The sequence below is a fragment of the Bos mutus genome, chromosome 4, assembly GCF_027580195.1.
Source record: "Bos mutus isolate GX-2022 chromosome 4, NWIPB_WYAK_1.1, whole genome shotgun sequence".
Taxonomy (NCBI): Eukaryota; Metazoa; Chordata; class Mammalia; order Artiodactyla; family Bovidae; genus Bos; species Bos mutus.
In genome coordinates, this window is record NC_091620.1 from 38,533,494 (window position 1) to 38,557,176 (window position 23,683).

General features: G+C 37.9%; 1 protein-coding gene across 4 annotated transcripts in view; it reads left to right on the forward strand.

Moving 5' to 3' along the window:
• The window catches only part of SUGCT (succinyl-CoA:glutarate-CoA transferase), a 787,630-nt gene that overhangs the window by 324,959 nt on the left and 438,988 nt on the right, over window positions 1-23,683 (forward strand). For all 4 annotated transcript variants that reach the window (XM_005888147.2, XM_070369345.1, XM_070369347.1 and 1 more), the window contains one exon: window positions 22,582-22,684. In XM_005888147.2, coding sequence (XP_005888209.1) covers window positions 22,582-22,684 — 103 coding nt within the window. The remainder of the gene's footprint in view (window positions 1-22,581; window positions 22,685-23,683) is intronic.

Sequence of the window (23,683 nt, forward strand, 5' to 3'; positions counted from 1 at the left end):
ACTCTGCATTGAAATTTTTCTTTTGCCTTTCACTTCTCTTCTTTTCACAGCTATTTCTAAGGCCTCCTCAGACAACCACTTTGCCTTTTTGCATTTCTTTTTCTTGGGAATGGTCTTGATCACTGCCTCCTGTACAGTGAGTGTCAGGAACCTCCATTCATAGTTTTCAAGCACTCTGTCTATCAGATCTAATCCCTTGAATCTATTTGTCACTTCTACTGTATAATTGTAAGGGATTTGATTTAAGTCATACCTGAATGGTCTAGTGATTTTCCCTACTTTCTTCAATTTAAGTCTGAATTTGGCAATAAGGAGTTCATGATCTGAGCCATAGTCAACTCCCAGTCTTGTTTTTGCTGACTGTATAGAGCTTCTCCATCTCTGGCTACAAAGAATATCATCAGTCTGATTTTGGTATTGACCATCTGGTGATGTCCATGTGTAGAGTCTTCTCTTGTGTTGTTGGAAGAGGGTGTTTGTTAAGACCAGTACATTCTCTTGGCAAAACTGTTAGCTTTTGCCCTGCTTCATTTTGTACTACAAGGCCAAAGTTTCCTGTTACTCGGGTATCTCTTGACTTACTACTTTTGCATTCCAGTCCCCTATAATTAAAAGGACATCTTTTTGGCATTAGTTCTAGAAGATCTTGTAGATCTTCACAGAACTGTTCAACTTCAGTTTCTTTTGCTTTATTGGTTGTGGCATAAACTTGGATTACTGTGATATTGAATGGTTTGCCTTGGAAATGAACAGAGAACATTGTGTGTTTTTTTTTTTGAGGTTGCACCCAAGTACTGCATTTTGGACTCTTGTTGACTATGAGGGTTACTCCATCTCTTCTAAGGGATTCTTGCCCACAGTAGTACATATAATGCTCATCTGAGTTAAATTTACCCATTCCAGTCCATTTTATCTCGCTGGTTCCTAAAATGTTGATTTTCACTCTTTCCCTAAAATCAGACCGTAATCCAGGGACTTGGGTACAAGTAATTTGTTAGGGAAATGATCTCAAGAAACACAATCACTAAGGAGGAAAGTGAGGCAGAGGACAGTGCAGCCCAGCAAACTCACATGGTGGTGGTGGTGGTGTTCACTTGCTCAGTTATGTCCAACTCTGTGACCTCATAAACTGTAGCATGCCAGGCTTCCCTGTGCTTCACCATATCCAGAGTTTGCTCAAATTTATGTCCATTGCATTGGTGATGCCATCCAACCATCTCATCCTCTGTTGTCCCCTTCTCCTCCTGCCTTCAGTCTTTTCCAGCATCAGGGTCTTTTCCAATGAGTTGGCTCTTTGCATCAGGTGGCCAAAGCATTGGAGCTTCAGCTTCAGCATCAGTTCTTCTGGTGAATATTCAGTGTTGATTTCTTTTAGGATTGACTGGTTTAATCTCCTTGCTGTCCAAGGGACTCTAAAGAGCCTTTTCCAGTACGACAGTTTGAAGACATCAGTTCTTTGGCACTCAGCCTTTTTTACTGTCCAGCTTCCACATCCATTGGTGACTAGTGGAAAAACCATAGCTTTGACTATATGGACCTCTGTTGGCAAAGTAGTGTCTCTGCTTTTTAATACACTGTCTAGGTTGGTCATAGCTTTTCTTCCAAGGAACAAATATCTCTTAATTTCATGGCTGCAGTCACCATCCACGGTGATTTTGGAGCCCAAGAAAATAAAGGCTGTCACTGTTTCCATTGTTTCCCCATCTATTTGTCATGAAGTGATGGGACCAGATGCCATGATCTTCATTTTTGGAATGTTGAGTTTTAAGCCAGCTTTTTCACTCTCCTCTTACACCTTCATCAGGAGACTTTACTACACCTTCATCAAGAGACTCTTAATTCCTCTTTGCTTTCTTCCATGGTGTTGGAAAAGCCCACATGTGAAGAAGAGGTACAAGCATTTGGGGTAGGCAGCTATCAGCAGGCTGGAACTGTCCTTAGCTGCTTTAGAACTCATGTTGGTTAAGGGCATGTTGAGTGGGTGTCTACAGCCTCTGCAAATGTTGTTGTCAGAGGGTAAGAAAGACTGAATAGAATCATGGTTAAGATAAGTTGATGCACCAATTAGACTTCTTATCTTTCAGTACCTGCTCCATCCTATTAGTTGTGAGATATTAGGCAAATTTGTGGCTTTCATGTTTCTTTTTTTTTTTCATTTGTAAATTGGGGTTAATAATAATCCTTACCTCTGTAATTGTTGAGAGACTTAAATGAGCAAATGTAGGTAGGGCCCATAGCAGTTGCCTGGCATATGGCAAACACTTGTTAAATATTCAGTTCAGTTCAGTCACTCAGTCATGTCCAACTCTTTGTGACCCCATGGACTGCAGCACGCCAAGCTTCCCTATCTATCACCAACTCCCGGAGACTACTCAAACTCATGTCCATTGCATCAGTGATGCCATCCAACCATCTCCTCCTCTGTCATCCCCTTCTCCTCCTGCCTTCAGGCTTTCCCAGGATCAGGATCTTTCCAATGTGTCCGTTCTTCTCATCAGGTGGCCAAAGAACTCCAAACGCTTTGAGTTTCAGCTTTAGCATCAGTCCTTTCAATGAAGATTCAGGACTGATTTCCTTTAGGATAGACTGGTTTGATCTTCTTGCAGTCCAAGGGACTCTCAAGAGTCTTCAGTACCACAGTTCAAAAGCATCAGTTCTTCGGTGCTCAGCTTTCTTTATAGTCCAACTGTCACTTCCATACACTACTACTGGAAAAACCACAGCTTTGACTAGCTGTACCTTTGTTGGCAAAGTAATGCCTCTACTTTTTAATATGCTGTCTAGGTTGGTCATAGCTTTTCTTCCAAGGAGCAAGCATCTTTTAATTTCATGGCTGCCCTCACCATCTGCAGTGATTTTGGAATCTGAAAAATAAAATCTGTCACTGTTTCCTTTGTTTCCCCATCTATTTGCCATGAAACAATGGGACTGGATGCCGTAATCTTAGTTTTCTGAATATTGAGCTTTAAGCCAACTTTTTCACTCTCCTCTTTCACTTTCTTCAAGAGGTTCTTTAGTTCTTCTTCAAATTCTGCCATAAGGGTGGTGTCATCTGCATATGTGAAGTTATTGATATTTCTCCCAGGAATCTTCATTCCAGTTTGTGCTTCATCCAGCTGACATTTCACATGGTATACTCCATAGAAGTTAAATAAGCAGAGTGACAATATACAGCCTCGACGTACTCCTTTTCCTATTTGGAACCAGTCTGTTGTTCCATGTCTAGTTCTAACTGTTGCTTCCTGACCTGCATAAGATTTCTCAAGAGGCAGGTCAGGTGGTCTGGTATTCCCATCTCTTGAAGAATTTTCCACAGTTGTGATCTATACAGTAAGGGCATTGGCGTAGTCAATAAAGCAGAAATAGTTGTTTTTCTGAAACTCTCTTTCTTTTTCGATGATCCAGTGAATGTCGGCAATTTGATCTCTGGTTTGTCTGTCTTTTCTAAATCCAGCTTGGACATCTGGAAGTTCACAGTTCATGTCCTGTTGAAGCCTGTCTTGGAGAATATTGAGCATTACTTTACTAGAGTGTGAGATGAGTGCAATTGTGCAGTAGTTTGAACATTCTTTGGCATCACCTTTCTTTGGGATTGGAATGAAAACTGACCTTTTCCAGTCCTGTGGCCATTGCTGAGTTTTCCAAATTTGCTGACATATTGAGTGCAGCACTTTCACGGCATCATCTTTAGGATTTGTAGTAGCTCAACTGAAATTTCATCATGTCCACTAGCTTTGTTCTTGATGGTATTTCCTAAGGCCCACTTGATTTCCAGGATGTTTGGCTCTAGGTGAGTGTCACACCATCGTGCTTATGTGGATCATGAAGATCTTTTTTGTATAGTTCTTCTGTGTATTCTTACCACCTCTTCTTAATATCTTCTGCTTCTGTTAGGTCCTTCCATTTCTGTCCTTTATTGTGCCCATCTTTGCATGAAATATCCCCTTGGTATCACTGATTTTCTTGAAGAGATCTCTAGTCTTTCCCATTCTGTTGTTTTCCTTTATTTCTTTGCATTGATCACTGAGGAAGGCTTTCTTATCTCTCCTTGCTAGTCTTTGGAACTCTGCATTGAAATTTTTCTTTTGCCTTTCACTTCTCTTCTTTTCACAGCTATTTCTAAGGCCTCCTCAGACAACCACTTTGCCTTTTGCATTTCTTTTTCTTGGGAATGGTCTTGATCACTGCCTCCTGTACAGTGAGTGTCAGGAACCTCCATTCATAGTTTTCAAGCACTCTGTCTATCAGATCTAATCCCTTGAATCTATTTGTCACTTCTACTGTATAATTGTAAGGGATTTGATTTAAGTCATACCTGAATGGTCTAGTGATTTTCCCTACTTTCTTCAATTTAAGTCTGAATTTGGCAATAAGGAGTTCATGATCTGAGCCATAGTCAACTCCCAGTCTTGTTTTTGCTGACTGTATAGAGCTTCTCCATCTCTGGCTACAAAGAATATCATCAGTCTGATTTTGGTATTGACCATCTGGTGATGTCCATGTGTAGAGTCTTCTCTTGTGTTGTTGGAAGAGGGTGTTTGTTAAGACCAGTACATTCTCTTGGCAAAACTGTTAGCTTTTGCCCTGCTTCATTTTGTACTACAAGGCCAAAGTTTCCTGTTACTCCGGGTATCTCTTGACTTACTACTTTTGCATTCCAGTCCCCTATAATTAAAAGGACATCTTTTTTTGGCATTAGTTCTAGAAGATCTTGTAGATCTTCACAGAACTGTTCAACTTCAGTTTCTTTTGCTTTATTGGTTGTGGCATAAACTTGGATTACTGTGATATTGAATGGTTTGCCTTGGAAATGAACAGAGAACATTGTGTGTTTTTTTTGAGGTTGCACCCAAGTACTGCATTTTGGACTCTTGTTGACTATGAGGGTTACTCCATCTCTTCTAAGGGATTCTTGCCCACAGTAGTACATATAATGCTCATCTGAGTTAAATTTACCCATTCCAGTCCATTTTATCTCGCTGGTTCCTAAAATGTTGATTTTCACTCTTTCCCTAAAATCAGACCGTAATCCAGGGACTTGGGTACAAGTAATTTGTTAGGGAAATGATCTCAAGAAACACAATCACTAAGGAGGAAAGTGAGGCAGAGGACAGTGCAGCCCAGCAAACTCACATGGTGGTGGTGGTGGTGTTCACTTGCTCAGTTATGTCCAACTCTGTGACCTCATAAACTGTAGCATGCCAGGCTTCCCTGTGCTTCACCATATCCAGAGTTTGCTCAAATTTATGTCCATTGCATTGGTGATGCCATCCAACCATCTCATCCTCTGTTGTCCCCTTCTCCTCCTGCCTTCAGTCTTTTCCAGCATCAGGGTCTTTTCCAATGAGTTGGCTCTTTGCATCAGGTGGCCAAAGCATTGGAGCTTCAGCTTCAGCATCAGTTCTTCTGGTGAATATTCAGTGTTGATTTCTTTTAGGATTGACTGGTTTAATCTCCTTGCTGTCCAAGGGACTCTAAAGAGCCTTTTCCAGTACGACAGTTTGAAGACATCAGTTCTTTGGCACTCAGCCTTTTTTACTGTCCAGCTTCCACATCCATTGGTGACTAGTGGAAAAACCATAGCTTTGACTATATGGACCTCTGTTGGCAAAGTAGTGTCTCTGCTTTTTAATACACTGTCTAGGTTGGTCATAGCTTTTCTTCCAAGGAACAAATATCTCTTAATTTCATGGCTGCAGTCACCATCCACGGTGATTTTGGAGCCCAAGAAAATAAAGGCTGTCACTGTTTCCATTGTTTCCCCATCTATTTGTCATGAAGTGATGGGACCAGATGCCATGATCTTCATTTTTGGAATGTTGAGTTTTAAGCCAGCTTTTTCACTCTCCTCTTACACCTTCATCAGGAGACTTTACTACACCTTCATCAAGAGACTCTTAATTCCTCTTTGCTTTCTTCCATGGTGTTGGAAAAGCCCACATGTGAAGAAGAGGTACAAGCATTTGGGGTAGGCAGCTATCAGCAGGCTGGAACTGTCCTTAGCTGCTTTAGAACTCATGTTGGTTAAGGGCATGTTGAGTGGGTGTCTACAGCCTCTGCAAATGTTGTTGTCAGAGGGTAAGAAAGACTGAATAGAATCATGGTTAAGATAAGTTGATGCACCAATTAGACTTCTTATCTTTCAGTACCTGCTCCATCCTATTAGTTGTGAGATATTAGGCAAATTTGTGGCTTTCATGTTTCTTTTTTTTTTTTCATTTGTAAATTGGGGTTAATAATAATCCTTACCTCTGTAATTGTTGAGAGACTTAAATGAGCAAATGTAGGTAGGGCCCGCAGCAGTTGCCTGGCATATGGCAAACACTTGTTAAATATTCAGTTCAGTTCAGTCACTCAGTCATGTCCAACTCTTTGTGACCCCATGGACTGCAGCACGCCAAGCTTCCCTATCTATCACCAACTCCCGGAGACTACTCAAACTCATGTCCATTGCATCAGTGATGCCATCCAACCATCTCCTCCTCTGTCATCCCCTTCTCCTCCTGCCTTCAGGCTTTCCCAGTATCAGGATCTTTTCCAATGTGTCCGTTCTTCGCATTAGGAGGCGAAGAACTCCAAACGTTTTGGAGTTTCAGCTTTAGCATCAGTCCTTTCAATGAAGATTCAGGACTGATTTCCTTCAGGATTAACTGGTTGGATCTCCTTGCAGTCCAAGGGATTCTCAAGAGTCTTCTCCAACACCACAGTTCAAAAGCATCAATTCGTTGACGCTCAGCCTTCTTCACAGTCCAACTCTCACATCCATACGTGACTACTAGAAAAACCATAGCTTTGACTAGATGGACTTTTGTTGGCAAAGTAATGTCTCTGCTTTTTAATATGCTGTCTAGGTTGGTCATAACTCTTCTTCCAAGGAGCAAGCGTCTTTTAATTTCATGGCTGCTATCACCTGCTGCAGTGATTTTGGAGCCCCTAAAAAAAAAATCTCTCAGTGTTTCCATTGATTCCCCATCTATTTGTCATGAAGTGATAGGACTGGATGCCATGATTTTAGTTTACTGAATGTTGAGTTTTACATCAACTTTTTCACTTACCTCTTTCAATTTCATCAAGAGGACCTTTAGTTCTTCTTCACTTTCTGCCATAAGGGTGGTGTCTGCATATCTGAGATTATTGATATTTCTCCTGGCAATCTTGATTCCAGCTTGTGTTTCATCTTAGTAATCTGTCCAGGTAGCAGTTAGTGAGATGGTAGTTAATTTTTTTGAGTAATAGAGTTCTATTGATGAAGTCTAAGTGTTCAGTCTTATTTGGCAGCGTGTCCTATTGACCTATATTAAGTAACCACAGAAAAACCTTTAAAAAATCTTGGTTGCTACTAAACCTTGTTTCTCTTTGTGCATTTATTATTTTAGGACTTTTATAAATTTTTAAGAATTTTGTTTAAAATAAAATTGGCTCCATTTAAACCAACTTGATTACTGTCATTACAAGTTTCCACAAATCTGATAATGATAGTATCTAATTATCCACAAATCTGATCAATGACATCCTCTGGGCCCTCATTTAAATTCAACAAGAGTAACTACATTTACTCCCCATGATTGAAACTGAACTTTTTTGTCATATCTTTACTGGCTTCCAATTCACACAATTATTTCATTATGTGATCTGCTATTTTCTCCATCTTATCCAGAAAGATATTTTGAATGACATTGTTGGAAGCTTTTTTGAAATCCAGGAATACTTTGCCCATTTTATTTCCCTCACAACACTGTTTAGAACCCAATCAAAAAAGAAAATGAGCTTGGCTTGGGATGATTTTCCTCTAGGAAAACTATACTGGTTATCTAATACTCATAACTTCCTCCTGTAAGTATTAAAAAAAAATGTACTTTAAAGTCCTTCATTCAACAAATATATATGGAGCTCCCATTCTTCCAAGCAACATTTTGAGTCCCAGGGTTACTTTTCCAAGATTCAACATCAAATGAACCAAATCCAGTTTCCTCATATTAAAAAATGGGCAACAATCATGCATCCTTACAAAGTCATTACTATGATTTAGTGAGTTAAGTTACGGAAGCACCTAGCACATGCCAAAGTGAAGAAGGTACTCAATATATAAGTTTCCTTTCCCAGGTTCCAAAAGAGTCATTTAACTCTCTGTTTTAAATGGGTTGAAAATAACTCATTTACCCATTGATGTATCAATCCATCCATCCATTCATCCAGATAGGTGTACATTCAGTCACCTTTCATTACTCACTTCCTTATTTATTAAGGTGATAGAGTGTTGGAGGAAGATGGGAAGAGCTTGGATTTTGGAGTTCATAGTATTTGTGTTCTAATCCTGGCTCTAATTCTTACTAATGGTATGATCTTGGCAAGTCACTAAAACCTCTCTGTGCTTCAGGCTCCTCATCTATCAGATGGGAACAATGATAGTATTTATGGTGTAGGATTGTTGTATTAAATGTGTAATCTATGTTAAGTGCTTAAAACAGTGTCTGGCACAAAATATATGTCATATAAATGTCAACTATCAAATGTCAGACTCTGTTCTGGTAAAAAGCTACAACAGAGAGTAAGGCAGACTCACTTCCTGTCCTATAGTACTTAAAGTTAGTGGAGATCACCATATGCTCTATGAAGCCATGAAAAGGCTTTAATCAAATCTGCTTGTTTCTTTTTGTTGTTGTTATTGTTGGTAAGGGTTTGAAAATCTTGAAAAAGAATATGATGAACATTTAGTTCTATTTATATCTTGCCAAATTGTTTCAGCAGTTTTGTTAATGTATATACACAATTAGATATAATTATATGCACATATAATTGTGAGTTCTGTTTTTGCATTTGCTTAAGTTTTTTTGTGTATATTGTATAAAGTGCTTAGTGTGTATTGGCTATATATTTACTTTAAATTGCTCATGTGCTAATCTGTTATATAAATATTCTGCAGTATATGAAGGTATTTTGCAATTCTCTAGACATTTAAGATATATAAAATGTTTTGCTGCTTTGGAAGTCTTTGATTTGGTTATTACTGTACAAATGGAGTCATTCAAACTGAATGAACAGATTTATAGTTTTTATTATTTCTTAACCAGTTGTTTTCAAGAAAATTTGAATTAATTTATAATACCACAGTAGTGTATAACCATTAATTTTTGCTGCTTCTTAGAGTAGCTAATGATACCTAAAATATTTTAGCTTATATTTCTTAAATTTTAAGGGGATTGAGCATGCTTCCCTCTGTTTACTTATTTTCATCTTTCCCCTTTGAATGAAATAGTTCTCTTGTTGATGTGTGGACTATGGATTGCTTAAGTTCTTTACATATACCATACTGAGGATAGGTAAAGGATGTAGATGTATATAGCTTATATAAGAAGACTTTCTGGAAAAGCATATCTGTTCTTTTAAAATATTGAAGGACTGTTATTGGGAAGAACATTGCATGAGGCTCCCCAGGATTTGCCAAGGATCAATAGGTAGAAGTTTCCAGGGGCAAATTCTAGGATGTATCTGGACATTTGCTTTAAAATTTATGGGACTAGTTCTCACCTGGAAAGAATCTTAGAATCAGGGAAAGTAGATTAGTGTGAGTGGAACTAGGAAGAATGAGAAATAACAGAAAGATTGGAACACTGGAATTCTTATTAAGAGATTTCCAAATGTGAGGTGAGTTGCTTCTGAAAATACTGTCCTCCCTGGCTAACCATCTTCTCTACTGTATACCTGCCAAATCAGGTTAAATGACCACTTTTCTGGGTTTTAAGAGTTGGAGGAAATTGCCAGTAAAACTCATCCCACCTCTGAGATCCATTTTATAGCCGATAACTTTTTCTTTATGTCATTGTCATGTTAGTGTATTATGTATAGTAAAAATAATGTTCCTTTTCCTAAGGCTATTCATGGAAGAAACCAGATGAGAAAATGGGTAGATTTTTGAAGCAATAGATTTTCATACTTCATTTGAAAATTTCCTTTGTTTAATAAGTTTAAATTAAATTCAGTGTAGACGTATTAAAAACAGGGTTTTGAAACAGGAAAATGAGCAGGATATGGATAAGAGAGGGGCTTCCCTGGTGGCTCAGACTGTAAAGAAACCACCTGCAATGCAGGAGTCACAGGTTTGATCCCTTGGTCAAGAAGACCCCCTGAAGAAAGGAATTGCAACCCGCTCCAGTATTCTTGCCTGGAGAATTCCATGGACAGAGGAGCCTGGTGGGCTACAGAGTTGGACATGACTGAGTGACTCACACTAACTATGGATAAGAGAGATGAAGACAAAGAAGACAGAAGTAAAAGTGACAGAGGAGAATAGAGCGAGGAAATTTGGGAAAGCAAACTACCACATATTTCTTTCACACACACACGAACACATACAAACCTAGGAGAGAGTTCTATGACATTAGAAGCTATTTGAGCTAAGTCGCCTTCTCAAAGTTCAGAAAAACTTATTTTACCTTAAAAAAAGTTGAGAAAAGTACTGAGATCAGATTCTATGCAATGTTATTATAAGATTAAAAAATGGAATAAGAAGAAAAATATTTCTATAGGCAGTGAAAACATGCCATAGAGATATGCCTATAAAACAGATAAAAATGAAAAAAAAAACACATTAAAATTGGCTATTTAGGGTCTCTTGAGATTGCATATGAATTTTATGCTGGGTTTTCTATTTCTGCAAAAAACATTGCTGGGATTTTACTAGGGATTGCATTGAATCTGTAGGTTACTTTGAGTAATTGACATTTTAACAATATTAAGTCTTTGAATCCATGAACATGGGATGTTTCCATTTATTTGTGTCTAATTTCTTTCAGCAATGTTTTGTAATTTTTATACAGTCTTGAAAAGGAAGGAAATATGCTACAATGTGAATGAATCCTGAAGACATTATAAGGCAAATACTGTATGATTCCACTTATAAGAGGTACATAGCCCAGTCAAAATGGTAGAGACCAAAAGTATAGTAATTGTTGCCAGGAGATTAGGAGAGCGGGAGGAATGGGGATTCATAATTTAATAGGTATAGAGTTTCAGTTTTTCAAGACGAAAAGAATTTTGGGGACAGATGGCTGTGATGGCCCCACAAAAATGTGAATGTATTTAATGTCACTGAACTGTACACTTAATATGGTTAAGATGGTAAATTTTATGTTATGTGTAGTTTAAAAAAGTAAAAAGGGGAAAAATTGTGATCCCTTAAAATTTTTTAAAATATATTCATATAAAATGCTAAATGATATGCATAAATCAACATTCAGTTCAGTTCAGTTCAGTTCAGTCGTTCAGTCATGTCCGACTCTTTGTGACCCCATGAATCACAGCATGCCAGGCCTCCCTGTCCATCACCAATTCCCAGAGTTTACTCAAACTCATGTCCATCGAGTCAGTGATGCCATCCAGCTATCTCATCCTTTGTTGTCCCCTTCTCCTCCTGCCCCCAGTCCCTCCCAGCATCAGAGTCTTTTCCAATGAGTCAATTCTTTGTATGAGATGGCCAAAGTATTGGAGTTTCAGCTTCAGCATAAGTCCTTCCAATGAACACCCAGGAGTGATCTCCTTTAGAATGGACTGGTTAGATCTCCTTGCATTCCAAGGGACTCTCAAGAGTCTTCTCCAACACCACAGTTCAAAAGCGTCAATTCTTCGGTGCTCAGCTTTCTTCACAGTCCAACTCTCACATCCATACATGACTACTGGAAAACCATAGCCTTGACCAGACGGACCTTTGTTGGCAAAGTAATGTCTCTGCTTTTGAATATGCTATCTAGGTTGGTCGTAACTTTTCTTCCAAGGAGTAAGCGTCTTTTAATTTCATGGCTGCAGTCACCATCTGCAGTGATTTTGGAGCCCCCAAAAATAAAGTCTGCCACTGTTTCCACTGTTTCCCCATCTATTTGCCATGAAGTGATGGGACCAGATGCCATGATCTTAGTTTTCTGGATGTTGAGCTTTAAGCCAACTTTTTCACTCTCCTCTTTCACTTTCATTAAGAGGCTTTTTAGTTCTTCTTCACTTTCTGCCATAAGGGTGGTGTCATCTGCATATCTGAGGTTATTGATACTTCTCCTGGCAATCTTGATTCCAGCTTGTGCTTCTTCCAGCCCAGCGTTTCTCATCATGTACTCTGCATATAAGTTAAATAAGCAAGGTGACAATATACAGCCTTGACATACTCCTTTTCACATTATTTCTGTATAATAAGGTTATAGTTGATTTTGTTTCTTCTTTTGTGCCTATTAACATTTATATATTTTCTACAACAATTATATATTGCTTTATTAGTAGCTTTTTACAAAGAGATCTTGATTTAAGAGGCTTATTTTTTGATATCAGCCACCCTGGTGTGAACAACTGGACACTGGCAACGTGGGCAGCTTTCCCATATCATGTTTGCAATGATGCTGCTGAGGCTGTAGGGACAGTCACAGCAATGCTTGTCTGTCCAAACCATTATAATATATGACTTCAGTTCAGTTCAGTCACTCAGTCGTGTCCGACTCTTTTCGACCCCACGAATTGTAGCACGCCAGGCCTCCGGTCCATCACCAACTCCCAGAGTTCACTCAGACTCACGTCCATCGAGTCAGTGATACCATCCAGCCATCTCATCCTCTGTCGTCCCCTTCTACTCCTGCCCCCAACCCCTCCCAGCATCAGAGTCTTTTCCAATGAGTCAACTCTTCGCATGAGGTGGCCAAAGTACTGGAGTTTCAGCTTTAGCATCATTCCTTCCAAAGAAATCCCAGGGCTGATCTCCTTCAGAATGGACTGGTTGGATCTCCTTTCAGTCCAAGGGACTCTCAAGAGTCTTCTCCAACACCACAGTTCAAAAGCATCAATTCTTTGGTGCTCAGCTTCTTCACAGTCCAACTCTCACATCCATACATGACCACAGGAAAAACAATAGCCTTGACTAGACTGACCTTTGTTGGCAAAGTAATGTCTCTGCTTTTCAATATATGACTTACTCTTTACTTAAAATTTGTGTGAAGCAGAACATATTTTGGAACTGTGATCATTAGTATGGATAGGAATTATTAATGAGGCAATAATTAATCTGACTTGTAAGACGTAGTGCCTGAGCAGCTTAGTAAGTGACCTGATGTATTTAGGAGCAAGGTCTATGAAAATTCCATCATGACCCTCCACTAGAAGGCAGTAATAGGAGTCCCTGGATGGATGCTTTCCCCATCTTTTGTGTGGCTTGTGGATTGACATGCAGACAGAGAGTTAGTGAATGCTAGCAGGACAAAAAAAAAAAGATCTTAAACCATAATTTATCAGTAATATGTAGAGATAAATTCCTAAGAGGAAATAAGGTCTAAGGAAATTACAGGAAATATTAAATCTGTGATTCTGTTTACGGTAGAAACGCAACCAACAAATTCCAGCTGTTTCTCTGTGGGTTATAGAAGTGTCACAGGCCTGTTTATAGTTACTGCATTGCAGACTCCAGCCTGGTTCTTATGGAATCCCACTGGTTTGGTTTGGGTTTACTCAGATCTGTCCAAAGAGGTATTTCCTATAGGCAATACATTTATGGACTGTAGCCCTGTACCACATTTTTGTTCCTATAATATCTATTCTAGTTTCCTCTTCTTCCTGCCAACAGTTTGCCTCCCAGAAATGTTAGTATAGTTTTATTTATTTAACAATTATGTAGCACTTGTACCATTACAGTGTTCTGAATACCTTCAAAGTATTAATTCTTCTAATTCCTTATGACAAATTTATGAGCTAAATAGTACTTCTTAAACCAACATAGAAAGCAAAAACCTTGAATGACAAGAATTATGATTTGTCCATGTTAAAGTTAATAGTTTCTATGTGAAAAAATAAATACTGAGAAGCCAAAAGACAAGCTACAGTTTAGGAGAAGAAATTTGCAATGAGTGTAACTAGTAAAAGATTCGTATGTAGACTATGCAAATATTCATGTAAGTCAATAAGGAAAGAAAAGCAGTTCGACTGAAAAAGGACAAAGGATATGAAGAGGAAAGAACCAAAAGAAAAAAAAAAGTCTATGAAAAGATGCTTAGTTTCTCCAGTTGGGAAAAAATACAACTTAAAGTAACCGTGAGATTCCATTCTACCTCTATGTGATTGGCAAAAGTTGCATCTGACAGTAACAAAAATTGGTGAGAATATGGTAGAAGCAGAAATTGACATCAACCACATTGAAGAGCAATTCAGTAAAATCTCAGGCAGCTGACAATGTGCCTACTTTATGACTCAGCATTTCTTGTGCCTACTTTATGACTCAGCAGTTCTATCTCTGTGTATACATTGTAGGTAATCCATCCCATAAGAACAGAGAAATGTGTAAGGTTCTATTGAAGCATTGTGTACAATAGTGATAAACTGGATACAATGGATCATTAATATGAAAAAAGATAAATTGTGGAATATTTGTATAGGCAGGTGCCCAGTGGATAAAATGAATGAGCCAAGTCTATATGCACACACATGTATAGATCTTGAAATTAAAATGTTCAATCAAGTTGCAGTATACAGGTTAAAAATACACAACATGATAGTTTATAATGCCTGTGGTGGATTTGTTCAAATATACACACACATATGTAATATGAGTGCAGTAACATGAACAGAGAGATGCACAAGATCTAGGATGGTGGTTACTTCTGATGTGAATAAAAAGGGGAATAAAGTCAAGGAGAGGTACAAAAGGGGCTTTGTGTTTGTAAGATTTTGTTTCTTAAAAATATGAAGCAAATATGCTAAGATGTTATTAAAAATGTGAGTGGGTAAGGGCACATAAATATTTATGTTATTTTATTTTCTATTCTTTTTTTTGTGGTTATTTTCTATACTTTTCTACTCCTGTACTTTTGGGCATATTTGAAATATTTCACAATAGTAAAATACAAAAACTAAATTTAATAATTTAAAAACTAACTCTAGTCGATAATACTCCTAAATTTCCTTTTAAAAATGTTTGGTGATGTTGTGGGGTATTCCTTGGTGGTCCAGTGGTTAGGACTCTGTGTTTCCACTGCAGGGAGCCTGAGTTTGATTCCTGGTTGGGAACTAAGATCCTGTATGCCACACGGTGTGGCACCTCCTTCCCCCCAAAAAAGGACATTGAGGAAAATAGTACTTGGAGAAGAATACTTCAGAAACAACCATAATTTAAAAACATGTTTGGGAAGCTTTGCTATAATATTCAGATAAACTCATTCAAAAACTTTTATGTTATATGGATGCTTGGTGCATGCATGCTGGGTCTCTTCAGTCGTGTCTGACTCTCTGTGACCCTATGGTCCTCCAGGCTCCTCTGCACGTGGCACCAGGCACATGCACCAGATAAGAATACTGGAGTGGGTTGCCATGTCCTCCTCCAGGGAATCTTCCCGACCCAGGGATCCAAACCCTTGTCTCTTATGTCTGTTGCATTGGCAGGTGGGTTCTTTACCAGCAGTGCCACCGGGGAAGCTCTTTGTAAAGTTTTGTATTCAGTTTTCACCGGCTTACAAAATAACGCATTTTGTAATTCTCCGATGTTTTTGTTGTCTCTGCAAGATATTTATTTAGCTTTTTAGGTTTTCCCCCAAACTATTTTGAATTTAAAAGCACAGTTTTCTGGGTCTAGTCATCTGTGTATCAAGAAGGTGGTGTGCTAAGAGAGCTTTCCACTATTCTGGAGAGCCACCTTCATGGTCTAAGAGGAAAATCCACCAATTTTGTGTGTGTGTATGTGTGTGTGTGTGTAAGGGGATGGAACTAATATGTGAAAATGTAAAAGATTAATGGATTTTAGGTTTCATATGTATAAATATCTAAATTTATTTTCAGAAGTCTGTAGTTGGTAAGTCCATGATTCTATCATAGAGATAGTATAGCAAAAAGACAGGTATACATTTCTACTTATGCATAAAGATACAAAATTTTTAGTAAGTTGATTCATATTTCCAATTATATGAAGAAATCATTGTGTGAATTAAAGAATGCTTTTGTAACATAAAGCCATATTCTAATATGTTCATATCTTACATTTGAATCTTGTGGTTCTCTGGATAACATAGAAAGTCCCTAAATCGAAACATTACAAGCTAATGTGACTGAGGTGAAACCTTGGGTAGTTGTCAGTTAACCCTAGATAAATGGTGAATTGTGACCTGCCCTTACTGGTTAGCCTTGCTTTGATTGTTTTTTATAAAAGTTTCCATGTCCTCCAAGAGTCACATAACCGGAGCAATAGGATGTTTGCCCGAGTTGTTTTTTAGGAACTTGGAGTCGGCTGTGTCCACTTCCAGCTTGAGATCACTGAGATGAGTTAAGACCTCTGATCCTCTCTCTGGGTATGTGCAGATATCGGCTCTGTGACCTTTTGATGTCTGAGGGCCAGAATCTCCACCCTCATAGCAGGCTAGTGCTGCTATTCTCTGAGCACGTCTCTGACAAAGAAGCCTGTGGCTTGGTTGCATCTGCTCAGAACAACAACCACCTTCCTTTTTTCGTATCTGCAATTACCTTTCCCCATGCTCTCCCCAGAGAAGGCAAAATGGCACCCCACTCCAGTACACTTGCCTGGAAAATCCCATGGACGGAGGAGCCTGGTGGGCTGCAGTCCATGGGGTCACTAAGAGTCGGACATGACTGAGCGACTTCACTTTCACTTTTCACTTTCATGCATTGGAGAAGGCAATGGCAACCCACTCCAGTGTTCTTGCCTGGAGAATCCAGGGACAGGGGAGCCTGGTGGGCTGCCGTCTATGGGGTCGCACAGAGTCGGACACGACTGAAGTGACTTAGCAGCAGCAGCATGCTGCTCCCCATGCCTCAGTTTTTATCCCTTAAATATCCCCAGCCCCTTGGCCTTCAGGGAGACAGATCTGAGACTTTTCCCCTGTCTCCTGTCTTGGGTACTTTCGGAAGAAGCCCTTTCTCTGCTGCAAACCTCATTGTCTCAGTGTTTGGCTTGCTGTGCACTAGGCAAATAAACAAACTCTTATTATTCCCAAAGAGTCATATATTCATTCATTCAGCAAATGTTGAGTGCCAACTATATTTTAAGTGATGGGGCTATAACAGTCAAGAAGCAGTCTGGTTTTCTGGTATGCAAGGAGGTAATGATCTTGGGGAAGAAAGCAGTTGGATGGATTTGAGACATCTAAAATTTGTGATTTATGGAAAGGAGGAAATTGGAGGCAGTAAGTTTTATTGTTTAATTAATTAATTAATTGGCTGTATTGCCTCTTCCTTGAGGTACATGAGCTTTTCACTGTGGCACATGGGATCTTCTCTCTAGTTGCAATGTGCAGGCTTCTCATTGCAGTGCTTAGGCTTCTCTAGTTGTGGTGCACAGACTCTTTAGTTGTGGTGCGTAGGCTCAGTAGCCCTGCGGCATTTAGGATCTTAGTTCCCCTACCAAGGATTGAACCTGTGTCTCCTGCACTGGAAGGCAGATTCTTAACTACTAAACCACCAGGGAAGTCCCTGGAGGCAGTAAGTTTTTAATCAATTATTGCCATAGACCATGTGTTATGAATCAAAGGCCTGGATAGTGATAGTAATAGTGGGAATAGAGGAAAAAGGTCAACTTTTGAAAAGTTGATTCTTCAGTATAACTATATATAAATTATAAGAAATGATGAGAAGACAAAGTTCCAGATTTAGCCAAGGGTTTGAGTTCAGGCAAAGTGGAATATTAGGTTTATGGGGAAAATGGAGGTTGAATCATCCATGGGCAAGTTGTGTTTATAGGGGTAATACTGCAGCTGAGTGGAAATATTCTGTGGTAACCAGAAAAGGAGAACTGAAGCAAGATCAGGACTAGAAATATGAATTTGGATATCATCTGCATAGCAATAACAAGATTCCTTAAGTGCATAAAAGAAAATGAAGACTATTGGGACTAGAAGGAAAAAGTGAAAGAATTAATAAAAGAAACAGAAATGGCCAAAGAGCTATTAATAATCCAAAAAGGTATTGTATCATAGGAGTTAAATACAGGATAGATCCACAGCATCAGATACTGCACAGAAAGCAAGCAGGATGAGGACTGTGGAAAGAATATTGGGTCTGTCAAGTGGTCACTGTCGACCCTTGGAGACTGGGTAACAAAAGGTGTTGATGACCAAGTCAGACTTCAGAGGCTCAAGCAGTGATGATAGATTGGAAGCAGATAAATAGCATAGTAACAAAAAGGTGTAAGAATGTCTGGAAAACTTATTTTTCCAATTGAAAACTTGCTTCTGGTTGACAATAATATGGAGGATACTGATGAGGAGGTAGATTTAAGGAGCATCAGGGGTAGACAGCATGGGGCCTCCGTCAAGTTTCTTTTTCTCTAAACTCATCGGTCTCCTTCTGTTCTCAGTATCAATGTTGATTTTGTCAGTCCCCTAATGAAAGACCTCTCTGGGTTCCTCTTTGCCCGTGTAAATGCAATATCCTTAGCAGAGCTCATGACGTGCCTCATACTTTGGTTCTAACCTCCCTTTTCCATTTCATCTTCAGCTACTCAAGATACAGGAGATTTCAGATTCTTTCCAGACTGGGTCTTTGTACACCTTGATCTTTCTGCCTGAAGATTCTTATTCCCATCTTTCACATGGAAAATTCTAACTCATCCTTCAACACCTGGCTCAAGTGTCACCTCATTTTTGAACCCTTTGTGACTCCCCCAGGCCCTGTGCAGGTCTCCCTCTTTGGTGCTTCAGCTGGAAGTTATTCATTCATATTTTTGTCTCAGCATCCTGCACTGTAATTCATAAATTTTTATAACTGTGTTCTCCATTAGACAATGTGGTCTCTGGATACAATGACTTTCTATTTTATTGTTGTAATCCCCATGACTGGCACACAACAAACCTGTGAAAAGCATAGGAATGAATGAGTATTCATGTAAAGAGATTTGCCTTGAGGCATATTGGATGAAAGTGAAGAAGCATCTTAGTGCTAAGTGAAATAAGCCAGACACAGGAATACAGATACTATGTGATCTCACTCACTTATATGTGGAATCTAAAAAAAGTTGAACCCATAGAACCAGAGTGTAGAATGCTGGTTGCCAGGGGATATGGTGTGGGGGAAATGAGGAGATACTGGTCAAAGGGAATAAACTGTCAGCTAAAAGGTGAAAAATTCTGAGCTCTAATATACAATATGGTTATTATAGGTAATAATACTATATCAAATGCTCAAAACAAATAAGTGTTCTAACCACATACATAGAAATGATAACTGTGAGGTGATGGATCCATTGATTGACTTGATTTTGGTAATCATTTCGTAATGTATACGTATTTTAAAATCATCACATTGTTCTCCTTAAAAAATCCTATTATACAAACTATTATACAAATCAAATATATGTGATTTTTATTTGTTAGTTATATCTCCAAAACATTGGGAGGGGGGAAGCTATATGAATTTGAACAGGTTAATTTTTCTGAATCTGAGTTTCCTTTTGATCAAAGGAGAGTAATACTTACCTTATAATGTGCTTGTGAGGATAAAATCGATAAGATATAGATCAAACAATTAATGACCAGCATTTATTAATAATTTCCTTAATGAGTAATAATTAAATATTAATTAATGAAATAATCACCATTTGTTATAACAATTATTAATAATAATTTATTGATTATTTCCAAATCTTACCTTCGTGGCATGGATCTCTTACTAGTTGCTCTGTGGTCTTGAATTTGGCTGCAACTTTAGTCCAGTCTCTAAAGAGAAGAATTCGGGTTTGTTTTATAGGTTAAATTTTGATGTTAAGAAATTTAAACTCAAGTCTTCTTAAATGGTGTAATCTGATTAACAGTAACCATTTGGCGTCAAGTGAATTCAACAGAAATGTAGAATTAAATATATGGGTTGGTTTATTAAGTTCACAATTAAGTCTGAATTGTTTTATGAGTCTCCAGATAACTTCCCAGAGGAGGCCCCTAGCTTCAGGGCCAGATCCAAGGACACCCTTCTTGTCTTAGCTCGGGATTGTGTTGCCCTGAGTGATTTAAATCAGCTCTTTCCATTTTTTTTTAGCAAAATTTTTGTGGTTCAAAAAAACATGTGTTTACAGGTTTTTTTTTTTTTTTTTTTGCATAGATAAAGGAAAGGATTCTACATCAGATTTAGATCAAGAGATAGATTTTCAGAAGAAAATGATGGGTATGTCCTCTGGGAGCAGTGGAATGCAGTGATGTTTGGTCTCTGACTGATTGAGTTTAAGGCTTTTGTGAACACGTCCACGCCCACACCCACGCAAATACACAAACAGTGGTCACACTTCAGCTCCAGACGCTGCATTTCTCTCCAACCTCACATCCAGAGTGCATCCGATGTTTTCCATAACATGAAATAAATCCCTCTCTTTTGCTCAGTGGTGAAAAGCTTATATAAATACTAAAACTTCAAATATTCCCCTGAGTTTTTGTTGGCAAGTCTGCAGCTACGGGTTTGTTTAGATATTGACATGCATTTTCTGTGCATATCTTTCAGGCCACTTGGGTGAGTTCAATGGTGATAAATTCATTTGTCTTGAAAATGTACCATACTAACCATTGTAACACTCTGTTTATTAACACTTAAATAATTGATACCCTGATTGGAAAGGTTCCAGGTTCAAAGTACCACTTCTATTCTTTCAACATATATCATTTTGGTGATGTCTATCTATCTATCTATCTTAGGAAATCTTGGCCAGGAGATGACTTTAACAGTCATTGAGCAGAAAACACGGATGTGAAGAATCCACTAATTCAAGACATTTAATCTTGCGTTGTAGTGTTCCCGTGACAGGATATCTTTCAGTACTTAGAAGTGAGAAATTTTATTATATATTAAATAGGGATAGTTAACATTATTGGGCCATAATTAATGTGTGTAGTGAAACGTCTTTATCATAATGGAGAAGAAAAGGAAGGCAATATTTTTGGAGGCAGTAATAAATGCCTGGGCTTTCCATGTGGCTCAGTGGTAAGAATCTGCCTGCAAGTGCAGGAGACAAGTGCAGGTTTGATACCTAGGTCAGAAGATCCCCTGGAGAAGAAAATGGCAGCCCACTCCAGTATTCTTGCCTGGGAAAACCCATGGACAGAGGAGCCTGGTGGGCTACAGTCCACGGGGTCACAAAAGTCCAACAAAGAGTCAGATTTAGTGACTAAAACAACAACAACAACAATCAATGCCTGGCGTATAGTAGGAACTCCTTAGATGGTTGTAAAACAAGTGGATATATAAATAGGATTAATTACATTCCTAGTGAAATGTACTCCTACCTTCATTAAAAAATTTTATTAGATCCTTATATAAAAATTTATGATTGAACACAATTGTTCATATTTTGTCTTTCAGAGACTACATTAATTCCATCTTTTTCTTTTTATCTGTTAGATGGCAATAAAAGACGTATGGTTAAAATATTGATACTGTATTTATCCTTTTTTTAAATAGTGGAAGAAATCAATTTCTTTGACAAATTCCCATAGAATCTACTGCTCTGAGATTAACTCTAGCTATGTCTAAAAGAGCTCAATAGAAGCCCATTAATATTAAATATTTCCACATTTCCAGTAGTTCTTCCATATTGATGAAGCATTAATACTTTAATACTTCAATATGTGCTGCTAATAATTCACTACAGCTAACTCTTTAAAAAAATCCCTTTTAACCTATATTATTACTTAACTAAAAAAAGTTTACTATTTTAACAGCTAACAGTTCTAAAATTCTTCATATATTATGAACTATGAGTGTTGAGTTGTCTTTGAGGATCCAAGTTTTTTTCCCATATTCACTGTCTTAACAGAAAACCAAAAGACAATATATTTCATTAATGAAGTAGGTCCCCTTCCCTTAAGACCTATTAGAGGAAAAAGGACATCAGATAAGTTTTTGTGTCTGAGAAGTCCAATTCTAAGTTATAGTAGAAACAAACAGAGGTAAAGGGCTTGGATGAATTTAGATACTAGTCTTTGCATGTCTCCATTTGTTCTGATCAGTAAGCCACAGTGCAAGTAACTAAATAGTTAAGGTTTTTTTTTGTTTTTTTTTTTAGGCCAGTGGTTGTGCCTATTAATTCTGATGTGCCTTAACTATAAGGTAGATAAAACATATAGCTTTCTTTTAAAACAGATTCACTGGTTTATTTTTTGTTTTGAGGAATAATTTAGCATATCTGTGTCTATCTTAACTTCATATACTATTCCTGAGATCTAAAAAACCACTTTGTAAATGACATTATGCTCAAAACTGTAGTAACATTATATTATCATTATTAAATTCATCAAGTGCTCAATACCACATTTGAAGCTCGGCTAATACAAAAGCTCATTTTATACCTAATCTTTCTTCTCTGAGGGACTCTCTGTCAAAAAGTTCATAGAGGAAGAAGTAGGAGGAATTTCAACTCTATGGTGGGTTTTTAAACAAGGGGACCTGAGTGACTGTTCTTATAGCTTGCAGGGCAACTCAAGTTGTTTCATGTTGGCAACATTCTGTCAAAACTAGGCACAAGGAAAGTTAAAGAAACATATTTTTGTCATTATCAGTTGCTTTCAAAGAGGGCTATATGAGAAAAAAGGTTGTGTTCTTTAAGTATAAAGGTGCATCTGTTTTTCAATCTGTTCCTAGGTTTAAAGAAGAAATGACCAGCAAGTGGTTACAGCTCTTTGAAGGAAGTGGCGTCCCGTATGGCCCGATTAACAACATGAGGAATGTGTTTGCAGAACCCCAGGTTTGTTTTTTGAAATTTTTAGTATGTTTTGGTTAAGAACACAAGAATTTACCTCTTTTTTTTCTATCCAGACTGATTCATATAAATGTACATTAGCCATTGGTCTTGAAAAGTCATATCACATGATTTTTTACTCTAGGTTAAATTATGCATCTGAAATAAAAAATAATCAGAATTTGGAACTGGCTGTCTACAATTATACCTTTATATCAATTGGATCTAACATATTTCTCCAGCAGTCACTACATGACATTTTCAAGGTCAGGGCATTTGTTTTTTCCTGAAAAATGGAATAAAAACAATTGAGAGTTGGGATCAGGCACTCAGAGATCATTCTCTGCAGGAAGAAGTAAGAGTAAGAAATGCGTAATTTTCAGAGTCACAGTCCCCCTCTCACCATATGGCTATTTTAAAATGGACAGAGAAGTCATCATTAATTTTGCTGATTAGAGACATCTATATGCTTTGAATAATGTGCAATATTCATGAAGAAGAAATAAAATTGAATAGAGATTCATGCTGTACATTGTTTACAGACTCCTTGAGTTTCAGAAATTGGGATCATCTGAAAAAATATTTCTTCTATAACACTGTTCAAATGATTATTTTGAGATAAGGTCAGAATAATAAGTTTTGATGTTATTCAATCAGCCTCACTGCAAGCAATTTACCATTGCTCAAAGTCACATATTAATCCCATAATGTAGAGGAGCTCCCTTTTTCTGGAAACTTTCACTGTGATTATTCATGTATCTTGTCAGCTTGCAACATTTCAAAATTATAGTATTTCTCTTCATTTTTTTCATTCTTATAATGGTAGATTTTTCTTTGAAATAAGTTGCTGAAAATGGAATACACCTTTTAAGGGAAAAAACTGACCTAACTAACTTTGGTACCTTTGTCTTACACAAATATCTGTTTAAAGGAAAATTGAAATGTATTCAAATCAATGATTTCAGTATTTACTGGAGGAAAAAAAAACAAAGATGATTAATGCAG